The sequence below is a fragment of the Poecilia reticulata genome, linkage group LG6, assembly GCF_000633615.1.
Source record: "Poecilia reticulata strain Guanapo linkage group LG6, Guppy_female_1.0+MT, whole genome shotgun sequence".
In the NCBI taxonomy this organism is placed as follows: domain Eukaryota; kingdom Metazoa; phylum Chordata; class Actinopteri; order Cyprinodontiformes; family Poeciliidae; genus Poecilia; species Poecilia reticulata.
The window spans coordinates 20,977,121-20,992,404 of NC_024336.1; the positions used below are offsets into that span (position 1 = coordinate 20,977,121).

The 15,284-nt window shown below is 38.8% G+C and overlaps 1 protein-coding gene across 4 annotated transcripts in view; it reads left to right on the forward strand.

Annotated features, from left to right (window-relative positions):
- The window catches only part of wwp2 (WW domain containing E3 ubiquitin protein ligase 2), a 57,274-nt gene that overhangs the window by 4,227 nt on the left and 37,763 nt on the right, over positions 1–15,284 (forward strand). For all 4 annotated transcript variants that reach the window (XM_008411784.2, XM_008411788.2, XM_008411786.2 and 1 more), the window contains exons 2-5: positions 865–946; positions 5,314–5,470; positions 6,359–6,480; positions 7,816–7,953. In XM_008411784.2, the coding sequence (XP_008410006.1) occupies positions 877–946; positions 5,314–5,470; positions 6,359–6,480; positions 7,816–7,953 (487 nt within the window). In that variant the 5' untranslated portion in view covers positions 865–876. The remainder of the gene's footprint in view (positions 1–864; positions 947–5,313; positions 5,471–6,358; positions 6,481–7,815; positions 7,954–15,284) is intronic.

The following is a 15,284-nucleotide window of genomic DNA, read 5'->3' on the forward strand; positions in this document are numbered from 1 at the left end:
ATAATGAATTGGTTTTCTGTTGTGATATCTGTAGACATCATAATATTAAACAGGCAGTGGACTTGTATGGATGGAACTTCACAATAGGTTGAAAATTTCTCAGTTAAAAAATAACCCATAATATCACCTGCATGTTGTAGTGATTGTTTAAATTAAGTGAAAACTGAAGGTTTTTTAAAAAAACAAATTTAAGTTGATTGGTTTGGTTTCATTTTAATATTAGTTGGATCTTCATACTTGCACAGGACCCTAATGTTGTGGATGCTCAATATGAGAGATTGCTGAAAAGTCAATGTCTCAGTGCAGTCATCTGTCCTCTGTCGCCACATGCTTGCTCAGTTTGAAAGATTGCGGTAAAGTTGATTTGATTCAGTTGGCAGCATTTCTTCAGATACTTTTTTTTTAACCCGTTTATGTCAGATTAAACTTGATTGCATTAATAATAATTAGGATTGAATTTGTATGCAAGACAAAATGATGGAGAAGAGAGGAGTGAGTTTTTCCCTCATCCATTATTGTCATTGCAGTTCATGTTGTTCCACTAATTTTAAAGTCTACTTCATTCTCTATTGATTCTTAGATAATTGGAAGCAACAAAAATAAATAAATGTTTATGTGAGCCTCTGCAGACTCGGTGCAGGTTTGCGTTGGTTGTCGGAGAGGAAAATCACAGCGATCAGTTCAGATTACAGCTTCAACTGTAATCTCATTGACTAATGTGTCTCCGAGGCTGTTTAGCAATTATATGGTAACTCTCCCCTGTACAGATGGGGATAAAGCCCTCACATCGAGCACCTCTGGTTTAAAAGCGATCGGGAGGCACATTGCTTAATGTTGTGGGGTTTTTTTGTGGTTGTGTTGCAGAGCTGTGATGTCATGGCGGCTGCCAGCGTGACCCGACCTGGCAGTGCCCAGACCCCCGAAAAGTCTCAGTTGATCCTGAAAGGTAAAGAACTGATTAGAATGTAAAGTGTTCTGTTTTGATTTGTTTGCACAGTGTTTTTTCAGTATTTTATAATTTCATGCCACACAAACTACAATGACAAATGACGTCCAGATGATGCATCAGTCAAATATAAAGTCGGTATCACTACGTGTCCATAGCTGTCATTATTGTAAATGCTGTAGGTTGATGGTTCTGTAGCCTGACAAACTGTGACTCTCAGTATTTGACCTAATGATCAAGAGAGAATGGTTCAAATCAAATCTTGCTGATTGACTGGTGCAAAAAACGTACAGCATTAAATACAATACACACAGCTGACATTCAGCTGAGTGCAGAAATGGTTGTAGAGCTGATCATGCTGCCTCGTAAAGTTTCACCTTCACTGCTGCAGAGCAATATTTTCTCTGCTCAGCCTCCCAGTCAGCTCAGCATCTGTGACATTATAGGTGAGACTATGTTACCTCATTATCTGAATATCCATGCTATCTCCCGCGCTCACCTGGTGGGTGTAAATAATTGGGTATGAAGGAAGTCATGGGGTCTTTACCATTAAGAAACTACACTCCAGCACTGCCCTCCATGATAACTGACCCCTACTTGTAAAGATGTGCCCAAAGGACTTAACATAAATTGCTGTGGATTCCTGGCAACCACAAAATGCCACTAACTCCTGCAGTTAATGGAGTCCCCCCCATCTTCCTCATTGTCTTCCTCACTTTTTATTGGCAAACTACATATGGGTCCTTGTCCAAGTTTGCCACAGTTCCAGTAATTTTAAACTTTATTTTCGCTCTTGCTGCAAGACAAGGTTAGGGTAGTAGCCGTTTTCATAGTAATTTCCCAACCTATGGAGATCGGCACACATCTGCCTTATTTAAATGGTTTGTTCTCCTTTCTTTCCCTTTTTGAAGAGACGCTAAGAAAATTAAACCTGTGGGATTTCATCTTCAGATCTTTTGCTTTTCATAGTTATAATTTTTTTTTTTTTTTTTTTGAAAGCTTTTTGAACGTTGTTGCCAGATGTACCAATAATTGCAGAGGGCATATTTTCTGCTTTGGTGAATTCTGCTTGCCAGGAAACTTTGTGTTCAGTCTCTTTCCACCTGTCAAATTGTTCAGTGTGAGCGAGTTTGTACGTGTTTTAGGAGAGAAGGTGAAGCTCACCCAGGGCTGCAGTTTTACAAGCTTCTAATAAAACTTAAGTGGCAGGAACAGATGCAGAAACAATCTGAGGTCTTGTTGTAAGGCAGGTGTGCTGGACATTGCATTGAAAAGCACCGTGTTGGGTCACAGGACACATCTGAGCATAAAACGGCTACTTTGTAGTTGTGTTGGCAACTGGTACCACATGCTGGTAAAAATAGACAGCTGCTTATCAGATGTATTTTCACATCAAGTTCCTGAGTTTGTAAATTTAAGCACACTCAAAGTAGAATTGGAGCTTCTCAGAAATTAAACTAATTTGGTCTTTTCATTTGCGCATAATAATTTGGGATGCACCGATTTATCGGCCAGCCGACTTAGCGACACCAATTTTCTTAATTTTGGGAGATTGGTGATCGGCTGATATTTACATGAGAAGCCAATCTTATCCACTGACCTTATCAACCTCAGCAAAAGTCTCAAAATAAGCCTCTGTTCTCATCTGCTCTCCCATGAGAGAGATTTGACTGGTAGACCGGCCCACCAGCTCATCTCTGCTCATTTCCAGTGAACAATGGCCACCCCACTGTTGCCAAATCAGTGATTTTCTTGGTATATTTAACAACATTTCAAACCAAAAAAGTTGACCTGCCAAAATCGGAATTGTTGGCAGGTCAGGCTTTTTGAAGATCTATAATCGGTGAGTTTACAGAAAACTGCAATTGGTGCACCGCTAATAATAGTGATAGCAAAGATAAATTTGTGTATATAAAGTGCATTACAGCTTTTATTTATTTATTTATTTTTTTTTTTACACAGAGTAAATGGAGATGTAAAAACGGAAAGTTCAAAATTAAAGTACAAAATGCTTTTCCTGTATGCTGTGAGTGTGTTAAACAGAAGTCAAAATACTTTTTACGTGTAAAACTGATTGGCATTCTAATAGTTGGTCAAAATTGTGCACATAAATCTTCTCTTAATTTTTGCATTTTGAAATTACTATATTATTTTGGATTGACTGAAAGCTCTAATGATAAAATAAATCTTAAAAAATACAGCTTTTTTTATAACTGTGCACGCAGTGAAGATTGACTTTGACCAGTGGTGTTTTTTTGTTTTTCTTTTTAATGTCAGGTCTGACTCACCGCCTCATAAAAAGGCCGTTCAGCTCCTCTGCGCCTCCCCTTATCATTGAATGCTCTTGAGAAGTGCTATGATTGTTCCATAACTGGCCGTGTGCCATCTTTCTATCATTTCCTCCTAACTGCAGTGAGTCGCATTTGTTTTGCCAGATGTTCTGGAGCACAGTCATCATCAGCATGTCTCGGCCAGATTAAATCTCCTCATGTCTTGTCTTGCAATATATTTATACACTTGTCTTTGGCCATTTTGTCACGATGAGCTCCTCAGCATTTTCGAACTGCAACAAGCTCTGATAAGATTCTCACAACATGTAAACAATTTCAAAACTCCAAAAAACATTCAGGATAGTATTCACCAGGATTCAAGCAATATTGCACGTTTTCTTTTATGCCACTAGAGGGCAGTGTTTGTATTCTGGTTTGTCGCCCCAACACAGGAAAAAAAGGCCATCTGCATCCTGAGCAAGCTGAGACACAAAATTCATGACAAATTGCTGCAGGCAGTTCAAATAAAGGTTTAAATTACTTGGTAATGACATACTTTAATTTTTTATGCCATCAGCACATTGTATTGATGGCATAAAAAAGATTTTTAACACATTCCTTTACAAACTGAGATTTTCAGGCAAAAAATATTTATTTTGCTTTTATAAACTGACAAATGCATAAAGATTTCACTACCAGTAGTTATTGTTGATCATAGAGCTGCAGTCAAGTACATTACTGAAACAAATTAAGCACCAAAGTGGAATTGGAGCTTTATGGTTAAATAGTAGCTTAAGCTACTAATTGGGTATAAATAAAACCCTATATTTATGCGATTACTGCATCTGAATTTTCTGTTTAGTCAAAATGTATGTTTGTTCTTAAGGTTGTACCTGTGTTTGATGGATACTAACAATAACGATCAATTTTAATATGTATGCATTTTAATGAATGCTATTTATTTGCCTATTTTAGGAGAGAAACTTTTAGATTGTGGTTTGTTTATCCTGAGTTGTACATTGTAGAGGAAAGCAAATTTGTTGGAAGACAATTGGGATGCTTGCAGCAAAGAAAATGGCTCTAGCTTTCTGAAAACTACAAAAAAAAATAAAAAATTAAAAATTAAAGTCAGAATTTAAAATATTCAAGGAGGAGTCTCTGAGTCACGGAGGTGTGAAGGAAAACAATCCAGACTCAGGCTGTACATGTTAAGATTTTTTTTTTTTTTTTACTATCTTTTTAACAAATAGCTAAATTCTGCATCAGAATTTAGCTTAATTTATGGCATTAGGCTTGTCACAATAAATGCATTTTGATGGGTGATAAATTGTCCCAGAACTTATTGAGATAAATGATAATATTGTTGTTTTGAGACCATTTTCAAGTAATATAGTAGTAATAATGGCACATTAGTGCAAGAACACGTTCTCAAGAATCAATAAACTTTAAATTCTAATGAACATTTGAACATTGGAACTGGAAAACATTTGAAATATCTAAAATAAATAAAGAAAACGACAGAAACGACAAAATTAATTATGAAGCCTCTGTAAACAAAATTGTCTTTCAAAGAAAGGAATAGTTGAGACCAAAACACCAGACTGAAGACTTTTATCATTCAGATTTTAGTAAAAAGAGAAAAACGACAAATCCAGCAATGAAAAATATTGAGTTTCTTCTTTTTATTTTTCAATTAATAGATTTATTGTGACCGGCTTAGTATTGTATTCATTTTATGTTATGAAAACAAAAATTTTTTATACTCAATGTTTTTAGTTTTTTTACATAGAATATCAAAGGGCAGCTTCTGATCATCTTTAAAATCATTTTAATTTTGATCTGTGACATTGCAGAAAATAAATCTGTCATTTTAAAGTAAAACTTTCACCCATATTCTGATAAAGCTGTCTAAAACCTGTTGCACTTTTTTTAATTTTTCTAATATTTTGTTGACAGAACATAGAATTAGCAAAAAAAAAAACACAGCTCTGGTTTTGTTTCATACTCATTAACCATTTAAAAAAAAATCAAAACAAGCCTTTCATTGTGCCTGACTCATCTGTGTTCAGATTTAACGGTGTGTCTGTTTGTACGCAGTGGTGTCTGCAAAGCCCCAGTCCCCAAAGTTGCCGAACCGACACTCTCGGCTCAACTCCTTCGTTGAGGTGACTGCCGACGGCCTGACCAGTGAAACCAAAAAAACAGGCAAACGCACCGGGCACCTGGAGCTGCAGTGGAATGAAGACCTCACCCTGTAAGATGCACACAGCTCATCTGAGTTTTAAAATAATGTCGGTGCGGGAGGAAACTTCCCCCTGCTTGAATGAGGAGCTCATAGCTGTGGATAACTTTGATTAGCAAACCTGATAAAATTTTTGGTTCCCTTGCCCTTTTTTTAATCTTCCTGTGTTAGAAGTCTTGTTTAAAAATTTTATTTCTGATGTGAAATCAAGCATTTTTCATTTGAACCTGTTAGTAAAGGTAAAAATACAGCTACTGTGCTAAAGACGCTGAGAAACTTATCCATGCCTTTGTTATTATGTGCTTAGATTACTATAACTCACTGTACAAAAATACGGACCAATTTTCCTGACTTTGTCTACAAATTATTCCAAAGGCCGCAACTCGACTCTTAACTGGAACCCAGAAACGTGAGCAGATAACCCCAGTATTGGCTGCCGGTTTTGTATCGGATTGATTTTGAAATTCTTGTATTGGTTTTTAAAGTTATGAATGGCTGACCACCGGCTTATCTCCAGGATATTGTCTGCTCCCACTCCATTTCCAAAACACTTTGATCAAATAATAAAAACTTACTCTTCAATATTAGATCTGCTCATAGCCTGGAACATTTCAAATCACTCCTTAAAATGAATGTTTATTATTTGGCATTCATGTCAAGTCTGACTTTGTAATCTACCCTGTCTGTTTAATTTATTGTGTTTTATTCTAATATGTTTTTTCACGTGTGGTTTTATGAATGTCAGACAACACTTTGGAGCAACTACTAGCTATTTTTAAAGTGCTTTATAAATAAAATTGATATCTGATATCGTTTCAAAGAAATAGAGCTGCACATATGATAAACTGGTCAAGCAAGAGCATTCTCATGCAGTCTGAATTGTTGGCCTGTGTGCTGCAGCAATGTGACGCCTCAGAGTCATCTGGATCTGAAGCTGTGGAGCTGCCACACCTTGAGGAAGGAGCTACTGGGCAGCGCTACCATAGACCTTCTGGACACTCTGCGCACTCATGATGGCAAAAGTAAGAAAATGCACTCAGACTTGGGGTAAAGAAAAAAAAAAATATTCTGCACAGGTATATTATGCAACTCTTGGGTAGTTTGAACATTTTCACTTGATCAAGAACTTGTTAACTCTGAAAGCTTTTCAGATCATTTGTTTTGCTGCCATTCTCATATTCCTGTTTCTTGTGAGCCTTTTTTCTTCCACTCTGCGGTCCATAGTTTTGGTTGGACACAGATGTCATTTCTTTTTTCTTTGTAGCAGTGACTGGCTAATATTGACCAATATGATATATATTTCATCCCTACACCCAAGTGAACATTTTACTCCTAAATTTGATGCTGTAGAAACAGTAAAAATAGGCAAACATAAGGATTGTAGTCAGTGTGACAAGTACAAAGTTCTGTGGCTGACCCACTGGGTCAGAGCATCTCTGACTGCAGCTGTTGTGAAGGACGCCTCGTCTGCAGGGGCCACAATGTGGAGCAGAAGTGAAGCAGCTATTGGGTTAATAAATATTTAACCATTTAGGAACACTTATAGATTGTGAGTAGAGCATTGAACTTTCAGCCAAAGAGAGTTGGACAATTATTATGTCCAACTTGGCGTGGAAAGATAAGAAACAGTGTGGCAGGAGATGAAGTTTCACTATTAAACATTGCCATCAGTTCAGCCACTATTTGTCTTCAGCGAACAATTCAGTGACGTTTGACCCAAATCCTGAAAACGTTTCATTCGAGACTTAATTTCATGCCGGTTTTGACATTCTTAAACCAACTTGCTTAAGAAATCTCATTTTTCTGTTTAGTTGTTTGACACGGACCCTCATAAAAAAGTAATTTGTGCAATAACAGGCTGTATGTCCTGACCCTGGTGTTGAAGCAGCTCCTCACTCTGTCAGCTGGGGTCGTATAACTCGACCCAGCAGTACTGCAGCGCTCTAACAAAGGTGGGCTCTCACTTGTTTGCTTAACTAGGTCCAGGTGATGTGATTTTAATTTAAATTTTTATATTTTTTTGGCTAGTGAATGTAGCTCACCTTCACACAGCTGTTAGTGCAGATGTCTGCAGCTGGATCCCAGCTGCAGACAGAGCACAGAGCCCAAAGAGGAGTGGGGGCATTATAATGTAATCATGCCTCTGCCCTTACCTTAACTGTCTTTTGTTTTTAAATAACAAACATAATGAATTAATTGATTTCATGTGTGATGAATGAAGACAATGTCTAAACTTCTGAGTGCAAGTTCTTAAGGAAGGATGTCCAATTACACTTTTCTTCCTCCCCACAACTTTCTCCTTTTCTTAATCACTCATTCTTTCTCCGTGTGTGTGTGTGTGTCCTCTCTCCCTCTAGTGGAGAACGTCCAGCTGAGTCTGGTTCTGCAGACGGAGAACAAAGGCTCGGTTGTGGCAGGAGGGGAGCTCAACGTCTGTCTGGACGGCATGGTTGTTGATCTGGGCTCTCTGCCCAATGGCAGCGCAGCAGCAGACAGTAAGTCCTGCCTCTTACCACACACACACACACTCAAACAAACACTCAGCCTCATTTACTCAAAGGTGTGAAAAGGAACAGAAATGAACAGAGGAGCACCTCGTTAAGCCTTCACACCACAGACTTTAGATGCACATTAAAGCCCAGATTGGTAATCATCACGTTTTATGAATTGTGCTGCTGAAATTGGTTGATGCAAAAAAAGCTTTCATTTATAGAGAATGGTCACATGAAAATCGATGCTTACAGCTGCTGCTTGTTTTAGCTGAAGATGCACATGCTTAGTTTAGCAAAACACCCCAACATTAAACCATTTTTCCTCCTTTAACTCCATTGCGTCCTGTTTTTCCTTTATGTTTGGTAATACTGCAGCATAAACATGTACAAATAAATATAGACTCTGGCATCTGTTTTAAACTGTCATATTTATGTTTTCCCACCTTAGCAGTACGTGGTTCAAAAGCAAAAGCAGTAGCAGGAAAGGAGAGTGTTGTAGCATTCATGCCAAAGAAATATGGATAGCAATTTAAAAACTGTGGGGCCGAGGAGGTGAAGGAAAAAGATGTGACATTTAGAGGTGGAAGTCGCTAACTAATGATATTAGAAGCATCCCAGGAACAAGTGTGTTGGCTGGAGGCTGCAGCTCCAAGGAGGCGATTTGTGAGATCGAGCATTTATGCAAATGGATCCCAACGGAGATTCAAGGATTTCTCCAACATGCATGAAAGACTCAAAGTAACACTCCAGGTATTTTATGATGTGGGAATAATATTACAGCATGATATAAAGCTCAAAAAAGTCAATTTTATACCTCTAGCAGCACAGTGAGTGTTCAAACACAAAAATGGCATAGATAAAAAGTGACTCGCACACTGTGAGGGAAAACCATACAGTGTGTTTGGTGTAGTAGGCTGAGCATTTACCAAACCCGCTGTAAGCAATCTCTTCATAAGACGAATGCAGAACAGGAAACGTATACGTTCATCAACATTAGTGCTGTTGGCTTATTGTAGTGAGTCGTGATCAAAGTTTTGTGACACTTCTGCCGGGTGTTGATAACCTTTCGCGTACCAGTCGTTATGGGCCGGCCCAGTCAAAGTCCAGCACTGTTTTATAGCTCCAGTCCATCTCTGGCAGAGAGATTATCACATTGTCTGTACAGCTTATTCTGTCTGAAGCAGCAGTTCTCAGTCCTGAGCCGTAATGAGCGTTAGCAGCCGTTCCACAGATGGATCCAGCCACAAGCCCAACAGGAGAGCATGGACTGGTAACACAAACATCCATAATGAAGCTTGGTAAACATCCATTCATTTAAGTCCGGTGTGCTGCAGAAGGGAATCGTCCAAAGCATACAGGACAGCGGGTCCAGAGGACCACAGTTGAAAACACAGATTTCATGTTTTTATTTTGTTCTTGCAAAAGTTGTTCGGTTGTTTTTATTTTTGCCCCCCAATTCCTTCATAAACCATTATTTATGTAGGACAAGTGCATTTGCGTGGCATCTGTTTGTCTTTTAAAAATAAAATATTAACTTTAATTATTATTGTTGCAATTTTAACGATAGTTGATAACAAATTAAAATCGCTCCTAAATATTCTCTTGCTTTTTATACTGGTGGTACTTCGGTTGCCTTTAGCTGTACTCAGAGGAAATAAGGGGGAAATTATTTGTAAGATAAATACACAGAAACTAACTCTGGTGTAGCACTCATAAGCACCACCAGCCAAAAAGAAGCAAGGAACAGCTTCTGGTGGCTACTTATGCAATTACCTCTCAATTCAAAACGTTTCAAAGCCCAACTTTGGTCCAGCACTAAATCCATAATTAGTTGGATCTGTTAATAAATAATCTATCATGAAACTTTTAGATGCATTCTCCACATTAGCAGATCATTTAGGAGCCTGACCATTTCAACATTTAAAAGCTAAAATTAAAATCTTTAAATCGATCCTAAAACATGCCTTTCAGAGAGGAGAATATGGGGGTAATGTGCTCACTTGTGTCGTTTTGGACCAGCTGCAGGTGATGAGTTGTAGTAGCAACTCTTTTTTTTTTTTTTCCTCTGGGCCACCATAAAGTAAACAAGGTTCATTTTCGCTTATTAAACTCAAATCAAGAGAGTTAGACTGGTCTACAACAGTGACCTGTTCACCAGATTTAAAACGGTTACTTGTCTGTGTCGTGGCGTTTCTCCTCAACACAAATTTGTGTCTGGCCTCCAGACAGAACAGCACAGTCCTGGTTATTGTGTAGCGTTGGTATTCTTGCTGAACTGTGTAAAATTTACGTATCCGACATAAGTACGCCGTTTGCTTGCAGAGGCTTAAGTCTGCAGCTTGGGTTTCTCTGMTGCAGAATCACACCTGCCAACAGTTAAGGCCGGCCTATACGTGCATTCGTTCATTTCAGAAAAGCCTGGCTTTTAGTGGAGAGTTTGGCCGATGTTTAAATTGTATGTCAGAGGTTCTTCTGTCTCGCCAACAACAACATGTCAAGTACACTGTTAAAACTTAAAGTAACCTGATACCGACGACATATACCGACTGTGTTCGGCTGCAGCATTTTCTACCACAGAGCTTTAACATCAGCATGGGAGAACACTTAATCTTCACATTAATGTGCTCTTCCCGGACCAATTGCTCCTAGGAGGAAGGTTTTCAAAGCCTTCACATTCAATCAACAGTACTTTCCCCTTCCAGGTATTGCACTAACATTTAACCTTCCTCTATGGCTTGGAAGCAAAGTCTAAAAGTCTTTTTTTTTTTTTTTTTTTTTTTTTTTTTACGAATACACTGTTCTTTAACTGTCCCTTATACCCCAGCCAAGTCCATGAAGCAGCTCACACACAGCTTTTCATTTAGCAGCACACAGAGACGGCTGTGTTTCCTGCTGAATGAACACAGGAACAGCAGTGAGGGCCTGCCATGGACACATAAACGTGTCTCTTTGTAAATGTTTAGTTGTGAAGTGAAATTAAGCGATCGCGTCTGTTTATATTTGCGTGCGTGCCATGTTGCACCACAGGGACAGCAAGATGGGGGGGGAAAGTCTCATAAAGATTGGATTCAGAGGCTTTTCTCCAGGTTTAATGGATTGACCGAGTGATGAATTGGAGTGAGGCGCGTTGTGTGATGTCTAGCGGTCAAACCGGAGATGGCAACCGTGTCAAATACAATTCACTTGTAGTCTAAAAATATGTACTTGTTCTGAATACTTATGAAGCTGAAAATTAATCACTTCAGAATAAATTGACTCACTGATTTTTGTTTGTGAAAAGAAGCACTGGTTCTTGATCTATGTGGTCTGCCTTTCCCAGATTACCACAGCGTTGCCTCCTCAGAAAGATCAATTGATTAATGTTATTGTTTTTTATTAGGTTTCAGCTATAAAGTCCTTGCATTGCACCTGATATCCTCTTTTATGTAAAAAGAAGAGGAAGGCAAAGTTTTCTTTACTTCACCACCTTATTTTATTTCAGCTAATGACAAATTTCTCTGAGATCCTAGAAATAGTTTACTTGTGCTCAGGTTTAAACTTTACAAATCATCAGAGGCACAAACCAAAGGCTCAGACGATCCAAAAGGAACTTTGGCAGCACGCAGGATGAACATTACTCTTTGATTTGTGCCTATTATTTTGTCCAGGTGTGTTTTGTGCACTCAACCCGAAATTGACCATCTGTCAAGGATATATTGTTGGTTTTTGGAGAGAAACTTGCTCAGTGCTGCATTCCTCTGAGAAACTTTTAGTGATTTTTGGCTTTTCAGAGTCGGTGAAATCTCTTTTTATGACCCATTTTGCCAAAAGAAAAGGAACTGCCAAATAATTATGCACACCTTGATATAATGTGGACCTAAAAAATCCTCAACTCCATCAAGCATTCAAGTTCATCCAGCTTGGGGTTAAGAAAATATGCCCAAAAATTGTGTTATGGTCAAAACATTCACTTGACTAATAATTCAGCACCAGTTTTACCAAACCAATTAGTTTTCAGGCTCTTTTCTTAAATGTTAAACTACTCCTTTAAAAAAAAAAAAAAAAGTAAACCCTGACTCATGAAGGAACTAAATTCCCATCGTAAGATGTCAGAAAGCAGTGAAAGAAAGCTGCGGCTATAATTGTCGCATGTGTGCAGGTCAAAGGTCACCATTTAATGAAGAGAAACCTCCCTTTATCCAGTTTTCCTTTTACAACCCGTTGTTTGGAGTCTCTCCACACCCGTAATCACAGACATCAGGAGCGCCTTTGTCTAATTTGTTTCTGAGGATTGCGTAATTGAGCCTTATTGCTTGCAGCTCGGCAGCACAATCACCTCCTGTGATCCTGAAGCTTTGTGTATGTTTACCCAGGGGAGGGGTGGTTCTCCTGACTTGTAGGGTTGGGGATGACAGAAGTCGTGTGTGTGTGTGTGGGGTTGGTTTTTTGGGGGGGCAGGAGCAGCGATAAAGAGATGAAGTGTTATAGTTCTTGTCTTTGCCTTATGGTTTTGTAGATCCAGGCATGCACATGTTTTACATTTATTGAGGGTTGTGCGTGCACGCTTGTAGAGCAATGGGACCCAAATGGATATATAAAGGTAGGAGTGTGTTGCCTGCTGCTGGCGTGAAGGCACCCTGTGTTCCTGCTCTGAACGTTGCTCTGTTAGTTCCAAGATTTTCCTTATTTTCTTCTGGCAGCTCCTGTGAGACGCACAAACACACGCGTGCATGTGGAAGCCTTCATAAACAAAACTTACATTCAAGGATGGTGAGAAACAGAATCCAGAGCAGAGATTTTTAGCTCTGGAAATATTGGCACCCTTTCTGACTGGGACTCTCATATTCAGACTTCCTTTTTCCACAGAACTGTGAGATAATTTTTTTATTTCTTTCCCCCCCCCCGCCCCTCCCCCACACACATCACGGACACGCTTAGACTATGAGTAACATCCACCTTCCTCCCCGTGTCGTATCGAGATCCGTTCATTAGTGTGATGATGAATTTGCCAGTAGTTGATTTAATAAACCTCTTTGGTAACACTTTATTTGAAGGGGGGTGAATAAGACTGACATGACACTTTCATAAACATGACATAAATACCTGTCATGAACATGAATAAGCCTTCATGAATATTTATGACTGTTGTCATAAAGCGTCATTCGGTAAATTAAGACACTTTTAATGCAAAGTTGACATTATTCAAAATGTATTTATGAGAACTTGACATTAGCCAATAAATCATTACTGTTTAAACTTTACCTTTAATAACATAAAGTTACCTACTTTTTAAAGTGCAATCAGTAATATTTTTTATAACAAATTTATATCGGTAATGATTTCTTGGTTAATGTCAACTTGTCATAACAAAGACATTTTGAATAATGTCAACTTTGTTATTCATGTTAATGACAGGTGTTATGTCATGTTTATGAAAGTGTCATGTCAGTCTTATTCACCCCCCTTCAAATAAAGTGTTACCACATCCTTTTTTAGCAAAAGGAAACCTTAAGTAAATCCAGTTTTGTCAATCTTTAAAGATTGTTTACCTAGTTAATAAACCTCATGTCGTTTCACTGAGCTTTGTAGACGTGTGGTTGTGTTTTCTCTACGAATGTTAATCAGTATATGTAGGTTAAATATGTTGCTCTTTGGTAACTTTGCTTTTGAAAAACATTTTTTTGGTTGTAATATTTTTTCTCCTTGAGTGTCCTCAAGTGGTCAGATAATAATTTGCCCCATCAGACAGGAAAGTAGGTCAGGCTGTCAATTTCACTTTAAGGATCAAAGATCCATCATCCAGAGATAAATTAATCTTCTTCAGCGCAGACCAAGCTTTTGCATAGTGTAGTATGAGCTTGAGTTATGCTATCATTGGGTGACGACTTGAAAAGCAGTTGTATAAATGTTTTTGCCGTGCTGCACATGTGCGATTTATTTGCCAGATCCGAGCTGAAGCTACTTCTGGTGGCCAAATTATTTACGTTACAGCATTAAATGTATAGGAAGATGATGCTGGAGTATTATTTATCCAAGGCAGCATATCTTCATATGCCACTGAAGCATAAGCCAGATATGCAATTATACTATGACAAGGGAATAACGGTACTGATTTGACAAACTGAGATACTTTTAGAGAACAGTGACCTCATAGTTTACTTCCTGCATCTGCACTATTGCTTTATGTATGGAGGATTTGCTACAACAATATAGTTATGGTTCTTGATGTATAACGTGGAAGATCTTCACCACCCCAATCCCTTTGCAATGCAACTTTTCCCATGTGCTGAAAATCCATTGAGAGGAACTCATAAAGTGTGTTGACGTCATCAGCACTTGCTGTCCTTTTGTGGGTTTTTTGAAATCTACTTTTTCTCCATTCTCACCAGGACAGGAAAGTTTTCTCAAACTGAGCGAGAATACATTAAAAAATTACTGCATGATGCATTTCTGCACAATTTTTTTTTTCTTAAACCCTGAAATAAAAACCGTAGTTACAAATTGGCTACAGTTTACAGCCAAAACCTGCCTTCTTTTCCTTAGATTTTGGTTGTTGGGATTTTTCTACACATAAAAACTCTTTTTCATTTCTACAGACACACAGCAGACCAGTAATTAGAGCCGTGCTGTTCTGAGGGGTGGGGGGTGATGAACTCGGTTTGCAGGCTATGACACAATGGTTTCTCCTCAAGACCACTGTTTATTTTTCTGCGTGTCCGCAGGGTCTGCACACAAGAAGCTCTTTCATAGCCTCAAAACAGAACTGTGTGTTTGTGCAAAGGAGCATGTAAGAGCTTACCTGTTTGCCTTACTTTAGATAGCAGGATGTACTGTGTGTGTGTAAATAGGGGCAGCGTTTGAGGCGCTTATTCCTCCGGTGTGTCACTGGAAGATGCTGGATGTTTGTGTGTAAAGGAGAAAGTGAGTGTTAATGAAAAGCTCGATACAGGCCTGTGGTTTTTGGTCACAGTCGGGACCGTAAGTCACACATTCCCTCACACCGCCGAGACCGCACACGGCCACGCTCACAAGCCCGGCACAGACTCGGTGGCACACACAGGGATGAATGGTCCATGTCAAACCACTAACTTCACTTCCCCTCCCACATGTGACTGCCGCATGGATTTCATTATTATTATTTTTTTATGAACTTAAAGAGGTCTGAGCCTCTCTATGATCACTTTCTCATCCTTTACAGCTGCAAGGAGGACAGCTGACCTCAGTAATGTTCAAAGAGGCAATAAGTCCTCTGTTGGCAGACTAGAACCGACGCTAGTTTGAAGAAAACAGATTTTCGGAAAGCTTTGGCCCGTGTTGTTAAAACCTTTTTTTCTGCCTTTTACTAGGTGTTTTCT